At 46.2% G+C, this 20,910-nt stretch overlaps 1 protein-coding gene across 1 annotated transcript in view; it reads right to left on the reverse strand.

Annotated features, from left to right (window-relative positions):
- Positions 1-20,910, reverse strand: part of SORL1 (sortilin related receptor 1) — a 100,003-nt gene that overhangs the window by 66,253 nt on the left and 12,840 nt on the right. Inside the window, 5 exon segments of the mRNA XM_037882205.2 lie at positions 3,583-3,763; positions 5,455-5,522; positions 11,986-12,147; positions 14,457-14,582; positions 16,817-16,933. Coding sequence (XP_037738133.1) covers positions 3,583-3,763; positions 5,455-5,522; positions 11,986-12,147; positions 14,457-14,582; positions 16,817-16,933 — 654 coding nt within the window.

Here is a 20,910-nt window from a genome sequence, read left to right on the forward strand (position 1 = left end):
CTTGACCATATGGCTAGAAAACTAGCTTGAATCTGTTGGGGATTTCTGTCCTTTTGAGAAAGGAGAGTGAGACCCCTTTCAAATGAACAGCATTAAGTCTTTAGATTCTTCATTGTTCTGAGCACTCTTTCGGAAGTTGGAAACAACCCCACCTCTCAACTGATTAGCCAGGTTGTCAAAGGCTGATGTTTTCCTCCCATAGTTCTTCCAACCAGACTGCATGAAATTAACGTGTCTGTTTTTATGTATGCCCTTTGCAGATTAGCCTCAATGCTTTAATGTTGATGTTTACTGTTTTAGGGATGAGTATCACGTTATAAAAATCATGGCCAAAATTTCCATACATGGGATGTCTAAGTTAGGCACCTAAATCTGTACCTAGGCTCCAAAAAAAGTGGCCTAATTTTCTGAGTTGCTGAATACCCACAATTCCCACTGAAATCAATAGGAGTCAAGGGTGCTCAGCACCTGGGCAATGAAGGTGCCTGTAACCAAATGTATCAACCCCCCACTGAGCAAACAGAGACTGACCAATCACTGTGGGCCTAGGAGACCACACCCTTTGCCCCTGCTGCACATGCTCCAGGTGGAGGGGACAGATAAAAGGAGGCAGCCCAGCTCAGTTGGGGCTAGTGGAGGAGGAAAAAGGACATGTGTTGCAGGCTCCTGGAGAGGAACCATTGACTCTTCAGGCTGTTGGGACTATGGAGCTGGATTATGCTGCGCATGACTGGCCGATTGCAAAGACTGATAGATGCTGAGTCACTGCCAGCCCAGGAGATGCCTGAGATGGGCTTTATGGTAGGAAGTGACCCAGGGAATGTGTTAGGAGCTGGTGCTTGAACCCTTAATGGGGAGTTTACTGGCTTCATAAGGCCCTGGGTCAGAACCCAGTGGCCTGGGGGGCCTGGGTTCCCCTCTCCCAGCATTTACCACTAGGCATGGCTACTGGGGACTCCTGATTTAGACTGATCGCTCACTCTGCCCTGCACAGAAGGTCAGATTCTCCCCTCCCCTACCCCAAACTGCTTTTATTTGCCTTAGCCAGGAGGCTCAGGGGCTGCAGACTGATAGTTTGCTCAGTCCTGCAAGGAGTCCTGGGCTCCTTGATCATGATTGTCTGACTCAACAGAGAATCCTGACAACTGTGTGATGAGGTGTATTAACCCCAGAGTGGGCAAATGAGGCTGGCCCCACTCAAAATGCTGAGCCCCCATTACAATGTCTAAATATGGATTTAGGTGCCTAACTTAATATGGTCCACTCACCCAATTTTATTGCAATTTTCACAATAGTTGTTGTTTGACTTAAAGCCCGAGCTCCAGGAGTCATGGGATTATGTGAGATTCAACTTTTTTTTACTAATCCTTATGGTTGCAGAGGAAAATTTGAAAATGTAACGCAAGTGAATCCTAAAGGCTAAAAATCCAGCAGGCAAACCAAAAAAAAAATTTGTTTTATTACATAGTTAAAAATCTCATGATTTTTTGCGGCCTGACTTGGGAATTTTGAATATTTAGGGTTGGCGATGCTGCTAAACTTCATGCTCCCAAGTTGGATATTTAAAAATAGCAAATTTTCTTCTCTGTTACTCAAAAGTGCTCAGATTGTTATAACTGTATTGCCAAGGGGAACAACGGGCAGAGGGACGTCCTGAAAACCTCTCTCCCCCAAATCTGCAGCGCTGGGGACTGATCTCATCCACTTCGACAGCAGTAAGGAAGACTGATCCAATGATTGAGGCACTAGTCTCGGGTTCAGGTTCAATTCCCTGCTCTGCCACAGACTCACGGTATGTCCTTGGGCAAGTCATTTAGACTCTCCGTGCCTTAGTTTCCCAGCTGTAAAATGGAGATAATAGCACTACCCTCCCTCAGAGGGTCACTGTGAGGAAAAATGCATTAAAGATTATGAGGAGCTTAGATACTAAGGTAATGGGGGCAATATAAGAAAGACGTGGGGGACAAAGGCCTGTATCTCACAGAACAAGACAACAGAGTACAAACTTGCAATGTCTGCTTCCTATTTGGGTTAATTTAGCACTAAAAAGCATGCAGCTCCCACTGACAATAAAGCAAGAGAGAATATCTTAACTCTCTCATATGACTCAGGGCCTGATCCCGCTTCGGAACAGGCCCAGTGCCAGCTCAATATTCAAAAAGTTGAGGGTTTCAGTTTTTGCAGGACTCAACTTTTAGCAATTTAAAGTGTCCTTCAAACCATTCTCTTCAGGCATGTTTTTACCTGTTGAGTATTCACATGGCTAAGGGTAAACATTACTCCTGCTCCAGTGTACGCTGGCGATTTAATGCTGCAGAAACCACAGAAGCATTAAACATTTTGGGGGAACCACAGAGAAGTGGCTAGGGGCTGGCTTGTTAAAAAGTCGATAGTGTTAGGATAAAAACATCATGTGTTTATTTGGGGGGGGGGAGGGGAATAAAGCTTTTCATATCAGATTAGAATAATTTTGAAGTCGGTCAATTTAGTGGCCTTAATCTATTTGACACGTGTCCTTCTAACTAAATTATTGCAGGCATATATCCTCTTTTCCTAGCTCCACCCCACTATCGTCAATTTCTGCCTTCCCTTTACTTATAAGCATCTAGTTCTTTCCTGCCAGAATTCCAGCCCTTTGCAGCCTGACCTAGTTCTGCCTAACTCCCTAAAATCAAATAAATATATAAAAATACTGCTGTTCCAAGAGGATCTCCTATTAATCCTGCACTGCAAATTGTTAGACGAAGTGTCAGTGTTTTTCTTTATCTGCTCATTTTAGACCATGTCTTTCCAACAGAGCCATTTAGCCATTCTTGTTCATGTGTGCTAGGGTAAGACACCAGATGAACAGCCCTGGAGACTGGACTCCTGTATTTATCCACACAGCATGGTGGTGCTTTTACAGTGGGCTCAATAAAACATCTCAAAGTACTTTGATGCAGCAGCAGGCATAGTTTTAGACCTGCTAAATGCTCTAATCATCTCTCTAGACTATTCGTTCAAATGTGTGTCAGCTCTCAGCAGAAGTACTGACTGGCATGTCCAGGGTGCTGTTTGTTAATATGCTGTGGGTTTTTTTAATTTTCACCCCTGGTGTCAGGAGCTGTATTTCTCTTAGAAAGCACAAGACTGAGCACCAGTCACTAAAGGATAATGAAGTCAGCTCACTAACTCCAGCCAATTTTTCCTTCTCAAACTGACCATGACCTTACACAATCTTTAATGCTTTGCCTCAAGGCTTAAAGTATGTTCCCTTACTTTTGTTCTCTCATTAATGGAGCCTGACTAGCTAAGCACTGTCTGTTACTATACTGCATATTCAGAGCCCAATTCAGTTCCATGAAATCAGAGCCCTTCCACTGACTTCAAAGGGTGTTAGATGGGATTCAAATCATAATACCTAGCTCCTTATATAGTGCTTTTCATCTATAGATCTCAAAGCCCTTTACAAAGTAGGTCAGTATCACTATCCCTGTGTTTCAGATGGGGAAACCGAGGCAGTGAAGTGACTTGCCCGCGGTCACCCAGCAGATCAATGTATTACATCAGCCTACACAGTGATTTTTCTTACATGCTACTTACCACAGTCTTTGTGGCAAACAGATACTTGTCCCTGAGCTGGAAGTCTTCAACCTCTTCCAGAATGATTTCTTTATTTTCCCTGGTTTGAAAGAAATCTGTGCTGCGAATTATAGTTGAGGACCCTGTAGGCTCATGTCGTTCTATGTAAACTGTCTTCAGCTTATCATATGGGTCAATGCCCCTTGTATTTAAAAAAGGAAAAAAAAAAAAAAAGCAGGTATATTTTTTTTTTTTTTGTGCTCATGCCACGCTCAAGATAGCACCACGTATTTATAAGCAACTCATTTAACAAGAGATGGGCTCAAACATCAAAACTTGGATCCGAATTTTGAACACCCTGAAATTGGATAATGAGATCCGGGGTTTTGGCTCACCTCAGAAAGAGAGGTTATTTGCAAAATTTGGATCGAAATTCTGATTTGGATTTTCAAACCACTCACAGAACAGCTGGCCAAAATAAAGGGTGACAACTGCAAAAAATATCTGACATTTTCCCCCCATTTTTTCATTGATGTTCAAGATACATTGAAATGACCAAGTAGGCAGCTCAACAGCTGGTTGAAAACCAAGGAAATTGCAACGTTTTATTATTTTTTTCCTTGTTCGTTCTTCGTAATCCATCTGAAAGTCCATCATTTTCTCCCCAACTGCCATACAAGTTATAAGAGGAGTATTTTATTAAAGTTAATAAATAACATTCAAGATGTACAGAGAGATGGTTTTGGTTCAGTCCCATGTGCATGTTTCAGAGATTTATCAAGGCAAGTTACTTATCACTAGAATGTAAAAAAACCTGCAAGTTAGAAACTGATGGATTCTTGTACTGGACAACAAAAGTAATCACAATGGCAGAGCAATCGATAACTGGAGAGCATGAGCTATTTTTTGTTTAGTACTCTGAAATCTCTTTATAGTGACCACTCAAGGAACCAGCAAAAAATCACCTCCCAATCGGAAATGGGGCCCTTAGTGCAAGTTTCACTGCAAACTGATGGCATGAAATAGATGTAAGTAGTTTTGATCTCCAGGGACTTTCATTAGCTCTATTAAGGCCTGATCATGTGCCATTTATGTCAATAAGAGTTTAAATCTTAAGAGGTCTTTCATTCAAAAGGCTCTCATTGCAGTTAATGATTAGAGTAAAACTGTCCCCTCAGACCCACATAACAGGTCTTGATTCTGATATTTTGCTGCAGCTGTTTAACTGTGCACAACAACAATTTAGGACTGGAAGTGAAGGAGAACAGTCTCTACCTGAAACTGCAGAAGGAGTTCAGGGAATAACCGCATGAGCTAGATTTTTTGGGGGGGGCAAGACACCCTACTCTTTAATGAATAGTAAGTTTTAAAAATGGTTTTTAAAAGTGCCTCTTAGTATTATGTCTTGCTGCAGTGCCTAGGGACTCCAGTGCTAGATCAGTATTCCAGGTGCTAGGTGCTGTACAAACATGGAAGAAAAAGATAATCCATGTCCCTTAGCCTCACAGGTCAAAATCAACTGACAGGGCAACCTACTGACCCACCAACACCAGCTATATGCTGGTTTTTCCTTTGCAGACTCTATCCAAATACCAACACAGCTTCATAATCCTTAGCTTGTAATATGCATAATATGGAGAAGCTGGAGAAGCTCAGAGTACTGTTAGCTTTCTTCTGTCATGCTTCTGCCCCATATCCCCATGGTAAACTGCTGTGATCTGATTGCCGCTTATTACAGGGTTAACTTTGGGGGTGAACAGAGTTCTGTATCTCAGTACTTGCCAGCATCTTCTATGCCTGAGTTCTTGGCAAAGGATGGGGGAGAAACAAGGAGGCCTGGGAGGACATAAAGGGGGAAAAGGTTCCAAAGTGACTCAAAGATCCAGTACATACCAAGAAAAAGATTTCACGTGTTCCTGAATCATTATCCAGGTCTGCCCAAAATCGTCAGATTGCCAGAGCTGCAATACAAAATGTCAGACACAGGTGGGACTGAGATACTCTAGGCACTAGAGCAGGGGTGGGCAAACTACGGCCCGTGGGCTACATCCGGCTCTCCAGCCGGTTTAATCTGGCCCTTGAGTTCCTGCTGGGAGCAGGGCAAGCCCCAGACCTTGCTCTCCGCACTCCAGCCGAGGAGCATGGTCTGAGGCCACTCCGCATGCCAAGGTTCGGAAGCTAATGGGAGCTGCAGGGGAAACATCTGTGAACAGGGCAGCGTGCGGAGCCGCCTGGCTGCACCTCCAGACAGGAGCCGGAGTGGGGACATGTCGCTGCTTCCAGGAGCTGCGTGAGGTAAGCGCCACCTGGCGCCTGCATCCCCGACCCCCTCCTGTGCCCCAACCCCCTCCCTCAGCCCTGATTCCCCCCCATGCCCCAGCCTGGAGCCCCCTCCTGCACGCTGAACTCCTCATTTCTGGCCCCACCCCAGAGCCCACACCATCAGCCAGAGCCCTGCACCCCAATTTCATGAGCATTCATGGCCCATCATACAATTTCCATACCCAGATGTGGCCCTCAGGCCAAAAAGTTTGCCCATCCCTGCACTAGAGCCTAAATCATTGTCCAGCCTGGATAAAAACTAAAGGGCTAAATTCTGGAAATCTGTTGTATTGCTCCCCAAATCATACACTACATAAGCAGGGCTGACGTGGGGACCTGGATTCTCACTCAAAGCAGCTCCATGCGCTACTACTCTACAAGTGAATGCTGCCAGGAGCAACCATTACCTGCTTGTATATGTGCAAGAGCCAGATGCCAGGTTCAGGTGAATGTGCAGTCCTAAAGCCTGGACAGATGCCATATTACTGCCTGCAGAGACGTCCTTGCAGGAGGCTAACCAGAATTAGGAATAACTTCTAATGTGAAAGCAATAGCAAGCGTGATGCCTCAGGGGCAGAGCCCGTCTTGCTCTGTTTCTATTACAATACCAACCACCCTGTTGGCACTTAAATCATAATAATTACATTTCTTGCTGGTTTGTGCAAGGAACCAGCCAGATCGCAGACCCAATGTTCAGTGTAAGAGTTCGATTTCAAAAGGCAGCGATCACCAATAAATCTAGCATGACTTCTAAAGGCAACATTGCCACCCATTAGCAATATAGTTCAGCACATTCAGAGAGGAGAATTAAGCTCTTTAGCTCAGAATTAAGAGTACAAGGCCGTAACAGTCTGCAGTACAGTGACTAAGGACTGGTTATTGCCCTTTCACTGATCTAGCAGAATGGTGATGTCTGATAGAAGTGATGTGTGAGCATTAGTCTTGGTCCTTTCCATTTCAGAGACACAGCACATTTATTTAATCCTCTAAAATATTTCTCTGTGCTTCCATGGCACCTTTCTTCTGCAGATATCCAAAAGCTTTTGCAAACATGAATGGAGACCCTTACAAAGAAGGTAAGTATTGTCTGTCTTACAAATAGGCAAATTAGAGTTCAGTGACATGACCTAACCAGTCTCACAGCGAGTCAGTTGCGAAACAGGGATGAGAACCCAAAAGTTCTGACTTGGACAACTGATCAAACCACAAGATCAACCCTGTCTCTGCATTCTCAGCTAGCCTAGTGACAGCAGCTAACAAAAACATAGGGGCCAATTCTGACCCTTATACATCCTTCCAGCTGTGTACGGGGTATGCAAATGAATTGCGAAGTCCTGGGGGTGAATTCCCAAGAGGCAGGAGCACGTCAGGCAAAGGAGTAGACAGGCTGAGAGTAAGGGCAGGCGTAGGTATTGAGTTCAGCACTGTGCAGGTTGTGAGCACAAGGTAACCCCGAGGAGGCTGCTTTAAGTTAGAGGGGTTTGGGGGCTGCTCTATCCTTTTTGTAGGACTCGCTTCACGCATTCCAGCAGCAGCCCAGAATCAGGACAACACACACAGGTGGCATAAAGCTTACCTTTCTCCAACCTATGCCTGCGCTGTGCCTTCTGTGCTGGCTGTCTGATGGTGCAGCACAGAATCCAGCCCCCTAGTATGTAACTTAAAGATCGGACTAAAGAGCACTAGACTTTCATTTGTGTTTTAGGCAAGGGGGATCTAGCTTTAAAAGGTGTAGGCACAAGTATTTAAAAAGCTTTACCCACCCACCCCCAGCCCAGAAAGAAGCCATTTGTGCCAAAGCAGCAATGTGCGGCGCAAGGCCAACTGCAAACATCTGCAGTGCAAACCTTTGCGACGCAAAACCGCCAGCCCATGGTAAATGATCCAAAGGTCATTGCTGACTTCACGGGCAGTGATCTGGCATGAGTTACTAATGATGCAGTCAGTGGATCAGTAGGACTGGGGGGAAGGGGCACAGGGGAGCCTGCCAAAGGTTGATTCTGCCCCCCCCTCCGCCCCCAAAAAACCCACCACTTTTATCCTTGCTGCCCAAGGGAAAATGCATTTATCTATTTGAAAGGGAGTATCCTGGCTAAGTAGGGCTGGGACAGTAGTGGATGTTCTGTGTGCTCTACCCTGGGTGAAGAAATAATCTACTAATTATGGCAAGGAGATATCAAAACACAAACCCACGTGATAGTGGTATGTGACTTTCCAACACAAACACTTGGCCACTGCCAACCATAAAGCCTGCAGATCATGCAACAGTCTAGTGTTTATTAGCCTCCCTGCTTCTTCCCAGGGCAGAGTACAAATAAGGCTCACGTCTTCTCTGAAGTGGGCTCTAGTTCACCTTCTCTCTGACAGGTCTTAAATTAAGTAAGATTGCTAAAGAATGTGCCTGAGGAATGGACCAGAAAGTCAGAACTCCTGGGTTCACACCCTGGCTTTGTCCCTGATGCATTGTGTGATCTTGGGTGAGTCTCTTAAGCTCTCGGTGTGCCTCAATTTCCTCATCCAGGATATTTTTACCAGCAGTGTCCGTTGGCCCATACATGTGCTGTAGCTCTCCTCATGCACTCAATCAAGGGTTTAAAAGGTGGTGCGGCCACTTTCCCATTTCTACTGCAGTCCAAACCATTTGCAGCAAAGGGGACGGAGGGCAGGTAGTGGAATACAAATAGGGACAACACATCCCGAAGAACTTCCAGTTCCAGGCAAGTAAACGCCATTTCTTCGTTGATGGTCCAGTGTGTATTCCACAGGTGGGAGATTAACAAGCAGTAGTCCCACACGGGCTGGGTGCGAGGACACAGAAGTGACAGCTGACTGGAGCACTGCTTGCCCCTCGGCTGCATCAGCAGCTGATGACTGGACCAGAGCGTAATGTCTCCTGAAGGTATGCAAAGAGCTTCACGTAGCTGCACTACATATCTCCAGTACAGGTACGTCTCTCAGAGATGCAGTCGAAGCAGCTTACCCTCCGGTGGAATGAGCCCTTATCCCTTCCGGGCGGAGGAATGTGAGCTAATTGGTAACTGAGGGTAATACACTGCAAGATCCATTTTGAAAAATCTGAGCTTATATAGCTTGACACCCTCCCCCCCCACCCAATTGCTCTGCTATGGGGAAAAAAACAGTTTAGGAGCCTTTCTAATTCCTTTGTTCTTTGTAGAGAAAAAGGTCAAAGCCCTTCAGACGTCCAGAGAATGCAGCTGTCTCTCCTCTTCCAAGGCATGCCGTTTAGAGAAAAACACAGGTAAGTGAATGATCTGACTCATATGGAACTCAGAAATTACTTTAGGGATGAATCTGGGGTGTGGGCACAATGAGACTTTTTCTTTGTAGCAGGGAGTATGTGATGGGTCTGCCATGAGTGCCACCAGCTCACTGACTCTTCTGGTGTTAGCTAGCTGAAAAGGAACTGGGAAGGGGATTTGTACGTAGGATTTACCAGCACCTCTATCAGATAGAAATAATTCATGGTGGCTAATACCCATCTGTCTGTAGTTAGGGCCCTCCAGTTTTTGGCAAATTGGGGTAAGGCGACCTCTGAATATCTGAGGAGGGGAATGAAGAGGCATCAATAAAGGGAGCGGCTCTTGACAATCCTGTCAAAAGAAACTTCGTTGGGGGTCAGTTTGATGTGGCGGCGGATGTTGCAGAGGCTGGGTTCCTGCATCTATAAACACGTCTCTTGTGTGGTGGTTCCTGAGGACACTGCTTAACACACAAGGCTGAGGAGGTGCCCTACACCCCATCAATGGTGTTTTCTTTTGAGAGCAGGGGTATAAATGTCCAGCGAATGAAACTTTGTCCTTGAGGTTTTTAAGGGAGTGGAAAGACTCATCTGTCTTCTCGTGGAACAGGCTGGTTATACCAAGGGCACATTCTGGATGGTACTCTGCACCTTTAGGGAAAACTGAGGACTGCAACCATGAGTCTCTCTCCTCATAACAGCACAGACCTCATCCTAGACACAGTATCTGCTGCATCCACTGCGGCGTGGAGGGAACTGTGGAGGCCAATCTGCCCTCATCCACTGAGGCCTGGAAGTAGACTCTATCCTCTCCAGGGAGCTTGTCCTTAAATTCATAAGCTTGGTATAATTGGTGAAATCCTATTTGGCCAAGAGGGCCTGATAATTCAGTAAACTGAACTGGGGGGAGGTGGAAGAGCAGACTTGACTTCCTCGGAAGTCAAGTCACATCTCTTATCAGAGGGAGTAATCTTTGGGTGTTGTTGCTTGGACCGCTCTGCAGCCACCTGCACCACCAAAGAGTTCAGTGGTGGTTGAGAGAACAAAAACTCTTCCCTCCTCTCCCCCCATGGCATATGCTCTTGTCCCTCTTGGGAGCAGAAGCAGAACAAGCAGAAGTGTGACCAGCTGTCTCTGCTGGTCCATGATGGCCTCACTGACGTAGAGAGCCGCTTGACTGGGACCACAAGACTGAAGAATGTCTAGTAAACTCTGCTGAGGTTCCTGGACTTCCTCAAGCAAAATCTGTTGCTCTGCCATAAGCCTGTGCATGAGCTCTTGATATTGCTTGAAGTCATCCGGTGGAGATGGAGAAGATGGAGTTACTGCCTCACTGGGGAAGACTACGAGGTTGCTCAGAAAACTGTCAGATCTGGCTCACCTTCCTCCTCCAAATACTCAAACAGGGCTGGTTGTGGATGGCCAGGCAACAGCAAATAGGACTCGTGAACCAATCCTGGGTGACTAATGTAGGGCTCCCCTGGTCCCCAATATAGCCAGCAGAATGGATCAATCGGCAGAGGAGGACCCCATGGCATAGGGGACCACCTGTCTCTTGGACAATCATGTCTGGTCAGAGGCTGGAACCCTGATCTTGCGCTCCTGTCCCGTTCAGCTCTGTCTGATGCTGCAGAGTCTCCTGCAGGGCCTGTGACTCATCCCAAGAGAAAGCTGGATCCCGTACCTCCAGTGAAACCGATGTTATCGATGGCCGTGCCTCAAAGGTGGGAGCAAAGAGTCTCTTCCTGTGTCAGGAAGAGATGATCCTGATAGAGATGAATGAGGACAGGGAAGAGCAAAGATGTGTTCTGGGTAGATGTAGATCTCAGACTGCCCTAGAGTAAGAGGAGTGTCCACTGGTGGCACCATTGGAGCCAGAGATTCCCTGGTCACCATAGCAGTCAGCTCCCTCCAGGGCTGTTACCAGTAAAACGTCAACTCCAGAAGTGGATCGGAGCACCAGGAGCTGTTTGTTTCAAGTCTTCGCCACCAGAGTCAATACTGGAACTGCTGGATGCATACCCTTGTGCACCTCCTTCTCTTGCCTAGATTTACTCGGGCCGAAATTCTTGGCGCTTGTACATGCCAGCTCTCCTGACTTTGATAGGGTTGGAGAGGGATCCTTTTTCTTCAGGGCAGCTTTAGACAAAGATGGCTTGTCCTTACACCTATGAGTGCCCCTTACACTCATGTGAAACCTTCTCCTTAGGCTTAACAGCCTTAGCCTCCATTCCCCAGCTCGTGCTCGGAGAGCCGCTGCCTGTTTATTGAGACTGATTTACAGGGGGCGAGGGGTCCCCCGGCCCAGATCTGATAGGGGCTTCATTACCTCTTCCATCAGATATTTTCTGAGTCTCTCTTCCAGCCCCCATGAATTTTGTGAATGTGAAACTGGAGAGGCATCAGCCCGCACCATCTTTTATGCCCTCCATTTGGAGCATGAGAGCTACAGCACATGGGCAGACCAACAGACCCTGCTTGTAAAATAAATACGCATACAAACACACACACATTCCAGACTCGGGCACAGGGCGTGCATGCATATCCCACATGTGGCACACACCCACACACCATCACTTGAAGTATTATTGCTTACTCAGTTTGACTGTAACACCAGAGTCAGGATGGAAGATGGATAGCTGCCTTATCAAAATGATGGATGGACAGATGACTGGAGTCAAATGCTTCTCAACCCCATATGCAAAAGGGAAGAGGCGCACTGCACCTCTTCCATCAAGCACATCTCACAGCAAACCTCCCAACATGTATGTAGCAGTTTAGGTAATCAGAAAAGCAACAGAAGCAGCGTTACTTGGCACTCATCTCTGACTGCAGTTCCTCACCTGTTTGTTGGGATGAGACCTATCGAAGCCCAAAACAAGGTTAGGGATCCTACTGTGTAACAGCAGATCTGCGGCTCTGAATGGAATAGAGAAGCCCTGGATATTGCTGCAGAAGTCCATGGTGATCCAGAGGTACTGGGTGTAGGCATCCACAAAGATGTACTGGAGAGGGGAAACAGGAACAAAAACAGTCAATGGGAATTATAAGCAGAAGATGATATAACCGTACAGAACAAGGAAGCCAACGTCAGTAGTGGAATATGGACTGCAAAGGCAGTGCAGGAGAGCTTACCATCTAAACCTTTCTGCAGTGGAATGCATCCTGTATCTGCATCCTGTATCTCATTCTAGCAGAACTGGAGCTGAGCTACCTGGGATGTTTGCTATGATACAACCTACACTAAAGACAGCACCTGGAAGAGGCAAGAGCACTGTCTCAGGGCCTAGCTACTGCACAAGGAACACACTAACGTCCGTTCTGCTCAGGGAAGAAAAAAGAAGCGCCTTGCTGCTTTTTATCCCTGTAAGCACAGCAGGATCAAGACCACTCTAGCAGAGCTAGCTGGAGACTTTGCCGTTCCCCTCCCCCCCACTATCATCAGGACTGGTAGCTAAGTTTCAATTGCAGGGCCAAAGAACACCTGTGCAACTACACTGAAGACAAGGGAATTTCAAAGGTGTAACTGAAGGCGGAACTTGGTGACGTAGGTTCTCATTCTGTTTCTTGGTTCCTAGGCACAGGTCCTGTCTTGTCCCCAATGTAAATCTCAGAGGCTTTAGGGGGATATACAAGCCAGGAAGGTTCTAACCTGACTCTCTGATCCCAGGGTAAGTTTTCAGGGATGGAAGTTGGGGGGGGATCTTTTAACTTGTAAACTTGACTTGCAGTCACTAGGGCACAATTAAATGGAATCTCACAATGGAGTAACTTCCCAGAGGAAATATGACGTTTCCCCCGTGGAGGGTGTTGACGCAGGGGCAGGCAGGAGATAAGACTAGGGATGGGTGAAGTCAAGCTGACTGATTACTAACCCACTTCACCTTCAGCTTTCCAGCTCAGTGTTGAAGGTTATTGGGTTTGTGCACCACTTAAGAGTGGGATGCAAGATAAGCCCTGTGGAGTGGGGCCACATGCTACAGAGGGTTCATGGACCCATTCTGTAGGTGGTGGAGTGGGGCTGCATGCCAAAGAGGGGTCATGGACCCATGCCATAGACTGGCCCTCATCCAGCACAGAGGAATTTCGGTTTCTGTTGCATTTAGCACCTTCCACAAACTGAGAACAGTTGTTGCTCAGACAGCTGTTGAACCCTAAGGTCTCCTTCACCATTCTTGCCGCTAAGCCTTCTTCCTCACTATCCTGTCTCCACCTTCAAGAAACCATTAACCCCACCTCTTCCAGGAAGCACTGAACTTGGCTGTCTTGTTCGCCCCATCTGCCTGCCTTTTTGCCTTAGATTTTAAACCCTGCAGGAGGGGTGGGAGGTGGGAACCTGTTGTTGGTTTGCCCCCACTCCCTGGGCACAATTTGCTCCTATAGAATTATACAAATGGCACATAACAAAGTTGCCTAGGTTCCTACTAGAGAAACTAAAATTACTGGGTATACTTCTTTCTTCCCTAGGAACAGTCAATTTTCTTGATCAAATTCAATTTATAACTCCCAAGAGACACATGTTTTCTTTCTGCTGTAAACCTTGGAGCTACTTCCTGCAACACTAAGCAATCCTTTAATAATAATAATAAAAAAGCTAGCAAAGAACATTGTATGTGCTTCTGCAAATAGAAGTAGTGTTTATATAATCTGCTGAGTGCTTTCCTGACACATGGGAAAGATTGCCCCATTAAAACACCTAACCAGACAGGTTTGTCTAGTCGACAGCACGGTGGACTGAGAGCTGGATTCTATTCCCACTGGTCTACTGGGTTCCTTTGGGCAAATCATTTTAATGATCCGGGCCTCAGTTTCTCTATCTGTAAAATGGGGATAATGATACTGACTCCTTTGTAAAGCGCTTTGAGATCTACTGTTTACCAACGCTACATAAGAATTAGGTATTGTTCCAGCTCACAGACTAAGGCCAGACAGACACTGGGGAAGAGAACAATAAAAAGAATATTCTATACAAATGGACAAGATTCACTATAGTTGGCATGGCAGTAGTGGGCTTTTAAGAGCCTCTTAAAAGAGAGGGGAAGTTTTGTTTTATGTAGCCTATTTAGGTTTTGTACTGGTGTAACTATTTTAGTTAGGGGTGTGAATTTTTACCCGCATCATTATGCTGGCACATCTCCTAGTGTGGATGCACTTCTACTGCTCTAAAGGTGTCTTTATACATGAGTAGCTTATTCCCCTTCACGTACAGGAATAGAGGTACCAGTATAAAGCACCTGTCCACTGGGATAGCTAAAGCTGTACAACTTGTGTGTGATGGGAAGGCCTTATTTATTTCTGCTTGTTCATTTCTTACCCTTTTGTTGTCAGCAGGGCTGTGGTAGAACTGTGAGATGGCCACATCGCTGGTGTTCCCTGCACCGAAGCTGAATTTCTCTGATATCTTTTTAAAGGTCTTCCCATAGTCATATGACACATAAACCTGCAAAAGAAAAAGCTCCTGCTGTTATGGAGAGACAGGTTTAATTTCCATGATGGCAGTCCCTTCCTTGCTCTTGAGAACAATGGCTTCTTCAACTTTTATGCAACTATGGGGAAAAACACACGATACAGAAGGGACAGAGTCCACTCTCTCTATTGGCAACAACAGTGTCGGAAACCAAAGGTAATATACACAGGGTAATGCACAAAGGGAAAGACTGGGAGGCTATAACATGACGAGATTTGTACGCTCCGCACCGGCTGTGTGCCAAAAGCCAAGGCAATAAAAGCCTAAGCCAATACTGTTTGTAGTATTATTGTAGTCTTGTTGGGCCAATGATATTTGAGACAAAGGAGTGGGAGGTGAAATCTTTTATTGGACCAAATTCTGTTGGTGAAAGACACTCAAGCTATGAGGGCCCCAAGAAGAGCTCCATGCAGCTCGAAAGCTTTCTTTCACCAACAGAAGTTGGTCCACCAAAAGATATTACTTATCTTATCCCACCGAGACAGACCTGACATAGTTTCCTAAGCAAACTGTTCCAGTGGTCTCTAGCCAGCTGCAGAACAGACAGGTAGTTATCTATCTACTTCCTCTCTCTCTCCAGCCAACATCCATGAATATTTCAGTGCGTGCATTAATATTTATTATTTGCATGACCACAGCATCTAGCAGCCCCAGTCATGGACCAGCACCCTGTTGTGCTAGGTGCTGTACAAACACAGAACAAAAAGACAGTCCCTGCCTCCAAAGAGCTTACAATTACTTGCGCATTGTTGTAGTGATATGAGGAATGTCTTGTCTAGGTGCCTGGAAATGGGATATAGAACTTTTCCTCTCTAGAGAGGGGGCCGTTCAACATTTATCGCCACAATCGTTGACTTTATCACTGGAAATGGGGTATCTGCCATTCTGTGTAGTGGTACCACAGAAGTGCAGTCAGTCGCCCCTGCCTTGTACCTTAGGCAGTCATTTATGCCAGTGCAAAATGAATGTCAAGTGCTACTCCTTTGACTGGGGTAGTGTTTTACACCTGCTTTCCATAGGTGTAGCCATGGCTACACAAGGTGCAGGGCAGGGGTGAATCTGGCCCAAAAGCTATAATTAGTAAATGGTGGTTTTTATTTTCAGTGGTATCTGCTGCCCCCGTATGAATCAAGCCTGAGCTGCTATAAACCAAAAGTCATCACCCTGCGATTCTCGTTTGCTGGCCTGTGTGAAATGCACCAGCAGGGGCTTCCGATTAGTTCATTCTGAGCAGGTGTCCACCTTACAGTAACAGCCACAACAATTGGCGCTCTGCTCCCTCTTCTTGGCAGGCAGAGATGAGAGGCCAATGATTTAATGAGGCAGGGAGAATGAAACCCCTTCTTTGCCCTCCAGAGTTGGGTTAAAGTATGTTGGCACAGGCCAGTTTGGAGAGGCCTGCACTGTTTTTGCTCAGTGTGTAAAGAGAGAGCGAGAGCTACAGTTTCTGGGACTCTCAATCTGCCACCTCTCTCCAGCACAAATTCACAGAAACGGAAATGAACAGTTTCTAGCAGGCAGGTGAATACAGTGAAGTAGGGAGTGCCACCACAAACACACCAAGATTACAAGATAGCCAGATAAACACAGCCCAGTCTAAGAGGAAGGGCTAAATAACATATTCATACTGGGCCCTATACTTCTGCATTCATGTCTTGGCTTTTCTATTACAGTGCATGGAACACCCTTCGGGGAAGCCCTGGGGATAGCAGGTGCCATGACGTCCAGCGTGTGGAGGGGGTCGCAAGGAACTGGAATCTAGTATGGAGATATAGCATCTTGGAAGGAACAATGGGCTTTGGAAGCTGAACCTTGTGATACGTTGAGGAGAGACAGATTCCCCCTCTCACCAAGGGAAGAGACATTCAGGAAACTTGTCAAGTCTCAGTTTCCTATCCCCTACCTGCCATTAACAGCACACAGTAAAGGAAATTTTACAAGCACTGTGATGCAGATCACTAGGACTCCATTTGTCTGCCTGGGCAGGCTCAAGGTTGAGTCAGCCCTAGCCCAATGGGAATCTATGGGGCAAGAAAGTCTATAGGTCTGGTACCTGAAGTCCAGATGAATAGGCCCTTGTCTTTCAAGCATAAACAGAAAAGCCCACTCTTACCAAGCAGTAGAATAGATTAAAACATGTCCCCTCACAAAATAGTACTTCCAAGTCTCTCTCTGTAGTAATAATAATAAAAAATCCCCATACTTACATCACTTTTCTTGGGCCTCAGTAACCCCAGACTGTCTCTAGCCAAGGCCACAATCACATTGCTCTTTTCTCCTGCCCAGTGAACGACCATCTGATTGTGAGAATCATTCAGGCTGACCTGAAACCCAAACAAAATGAATATTAAAATGGTGAGCCAGGGCCCTGGACATAGAAATATGTGGACAACCCCCACACAAGTCAATTTCTTTCTCTCTTCCTTAGGAATGTGTGAGGATGGAGGAAAATGTTTGAAGGAACTGATTTAATTCATATAAAGAAACTGAATGTTCAGTGTCACCATGAAGACACTAGCACGCAGATGTTTGATTTTAGGACTATGCCCTTGGAGGACAGGACAGCTCAGGAACTGCTGCTTTGACACAGTGCACGAATTCTCTAGGTCCACATTTCTCAAATGTGGCCACAGCCTCCTGGGCGGTCACTGAGGGTGGGGCAAAGCAGTGGTTCCTCCCCTGGGGCTGCAAGGCGGGGTTGGGCCCTGCCCCCCTTTGGAGCCACAAGCACCAGACAGCTGGTGTGCGTTCCCCACCTTCCCGGGGGCGGTGGGGCTCAGGCTTCCAGCTTCAGGCCTAGGGTGGTGGGTGGCAGGCTCCAGCCATGGGCTCTGACCAGGCGGTTTGGGGCTCTGGGTTTTGGCTATTCAGTAGAGAGCACCGTTTCCCTGGCCTCTGGGCTCGCCACCCCCCTCATCACCCCTGACCCCCACTGCTACCTCCAGCCCTTCCCCCATCTACCCCATCGGCCTTGGCCCCCGCGTCTCCCTACCCACCTCCCCATCCAGGGCTTAATTTGTCCCTCAGCTCGCCAGGGCTGAGTAAATCTGCAGTGAAAAGTGGTATATGTATGTTTGTAAGTATTACTCATCACTGCCTCAGAGCTAGATAGCAAGTCTGCTCCTCTGAAAAAGTGACATTAACAAATGTACGAATATCACTTTTTCACAGGAGCAGACTTACTAGCTAGCAAGTCTACAAAAAACCAAAAGCCACAACCAAAAAAAAAACAACAACAAAAAGGACAAGAACATGCAAAATACCTTATCTGTTTTTTTATTCTGTTTAGGTCAGGTAAAGAAAAGAGACAACTGTACATCATTATTGAGTGGTGCAAATAAAAACCCTACATGAATAAATTACTATGATTTGGACTTGTGTATGTACATATTTGTTTTTTCCGACATTAATTATTTTAGGGAAAATTGTCATAGTGGCCACCAGCAAGATTTGGTGGCCGAACGCTGAGGCCACCAAAAAATTTGTGGTAAGAACTATTGCTTGAGGTGGCCTGTTCATATTCAGCTCCAGTTAGTAGGAACTGGGAGTTGTAATTCTCAGCTAGCTATGTGGATGTTTCTGAGAAATAAGTTTGGAGGTGCCCTTCTACTGCTGTAGTACACACCACAGAAGAGTGCCTTCATAACTGGTCCCCCTCAAAGGACTGAGGCTCCCAAAGCACATGCCTAGCTTTAAGCACAGGGGCAGTTCCATTGATTTCAAGGGCACCACTCAGGTACTTAAGTGCTTTGCTGGATCAGGGCCTTAATGAGCTGTTATGACTTGAGCCCTCCTCCTCCTCCTCATGCTGGAGGGTCTTCAACAAGGAGAGGTGAAGCATGTTAACAAAGAGCAGCGGTGCAAGCTTCCCCAACACTGATATCTGTTCTTCGGATAACTAGATTCAATCAGCAGGGTTGTGTGTCTAGTGCCTCTCATCAGTGCTACTTTCTTTTTGGTTTTTTTTTTTTTTTAAGGAAATTAGTTCCTTAGAACAATGCCCACACTATACCAGTTCCTAAACCAAGCTTAAAGGAAAAAGCCAAGAGTGCTTTGTATCTAAAAGTCACTACAGGTTGCTGTGACCCAGACCAACCCAATTCTTTCCATTCAGTTGTGTAGCTCAGCTCCATTGTTCTCTGGCTCCGCAAGAGGCCATGTATAAAAGTTGGCCTACTGCAATTATGTCAGAGGGATGCCAGCAATTATACCCAAGGCTCTCCTGATGCCAATGAAAGGGGAGAGAGTGACAGATACGCATGCTGCCATTCAACAAGAAAGACAGCTTGGAAGGTGACTGGTAAACCTTCTGCCTAGACTAAAACCCCCTCTGTTTACATAGCAAAGCCCTCCTGTAGAGCTGATCCTTCTCCAATTGCCTTCAACCGGCACCACCTGAAGCAGGCAATTCCTCACCCCCCTGACGATCTCTGGCACTTTAGGACTATTTCTAGCCATAGCACTGAGATTATTACTGGCACTCCTGTTCACAGATTCCAAGACCAGAAGGGACCATTGTGACCATCTAGTCTGACGTTCTGTATGCCACAAACCACACAACTTCCCCCCAGGTAATTCCTAGCACATCTCTTTAGCAAAACATCCAATCAGCAATTAAACATTGTTTGTGATGGAGAATCCAACACAACCCCTGGTAAAATCATTCCAACAGTTAATTACTCTCACCATTAAAAATTTACACCTTGCTACAAAAAGAAAAGGAGTACTTGTGGCACCTTAGAGACTAACCAATTTATTTGAGCATAAGCTTTCGTGAGCTACAGCTCACTCACGAAAGCTTATGCTCAAATAAATTGGTTAGTCTCTAAGGTGCCACAAGTACTCCTTTTCTTTTTGCGAATACAGACTAACACGGCTGCTATTCTGACACCTTGCTGCAGTAATTTGTATAGTAATAGGCCCCAGTCCAGCAAGATACACAAGCATATGCCTAGCAGATAACACCCATACTTAAAGTTTAAGTGCCTTGTTGGACTGGAACCCTAATAACACATGCTTTAGCTGAAATAAGAGTGTCCATATAGCAGTTTAATCCAGTTTAACTAAACTGGTACATGTTTTGAGTGTAGATAAGGCCTCAGATTGATTGAAGGGGCCTAGTTACCCACCCTGTGCAGTCATTTACAGCAGTGTGAAGTGAGTGTGAATGGTTACCATTCAGATTTGCATTTTACATCCATTCTGCACCTGTGCATGGTCACAGGCGCTGCAGGGACTGGAGACGCAGGCTCGCAGGCTCAGGGAGTTGGGGGCCCTGTAAAAAATGCAGGGCCAAATTTGCAAGCCTTCCTCGCACTCTTTACTATGGGAAAGCTCCCCCTGTCCACCATAGGACTGCAGCCTGTGTTAAGGCTTTTGGAGAATCTTCTAGCAATAGGAAAATAAGCCTTTAAAACACAAAGCCATTCTCCTGAGAGCGCTGCTGGGAAAAAGGGAATGAAATAAAAACTGCACTTATGTAACTGCTACATGCAAGAAAAGAAAAGGGAAAATGAAAATGTTCCTATGACCTGGCAGCAGCAGCCCATGGGGTCACGTGACCAACTCCCTGGTGCACCCTCGCTGAGTCACTGCCTGTCAGTAAGAGAAACCCCCTGACACAGGCGAGATGAGCCAAAGCAACGTGTCAGCAAATGCTGAGGAGATTGTAGGTCAGCAAATAAAGCAAGCACCAGCCTCGCACAGCTTCTAATGAATAAAAGAGCTGGGGGTGGTCGAGTGTGCGGGGGAGTGCTCAGAATTTGTGAGGTCTAAGCCCAGCTGTGCCAGTGACTCAATGGGTGCCCCTGGACTTTAAATTCATCACAGTTCTGTGCCTCAGTTTCCCCACGCTGTACAAGGAAGGTAATAATACCTATCTCACAGGGGTGTTGTATGGATTAATATTTGTACAGGGCTAGCAACAACAATGGGCCCGATTCTGCCACACGGACTTACATCAACTATTGTCTCAGTCAATGACTAGCACCAACAAGGCTACTGTGAGCGTGAGGGTCTACGGTGCACACACCAAGCAGGCAAAAGCCAGGCACTAGATAATTCTGGCAGCACAACTCTCAACCTGCCAAAGCCCAAACATGTGGAAGAGACCCAAAACGAGGGACACCCAAAAAAAAAAACAAAAAAAACCCACACCTTATGATTGCAGGAAACCTGAAATGCAGGCTTCCCTCCTGTAGCATAAATAGCTCTCTCTGGCCCCTTAGTTCCACGCTGCTTTATTTGCAATCGCAATAATTTTCAGCAGCAAAAGGGAGGGGACATCAAATCTGAAATAAGC

This window comes from Chelonia mydas, chromosome 22 (assembly GCF_015237465.2).
Source record: "Chelonia mydas isolate rCheMyd1 chromosome 22, rCheMyd1.pri.v2, whole genome shotgun sequence".
NCBI classification, from domain to species: domain Eukaryota; kingdom Metazoa; phylum Chordata; order Testudines; family Cheloniidae; genus Chelonia; species Chelonia mydas.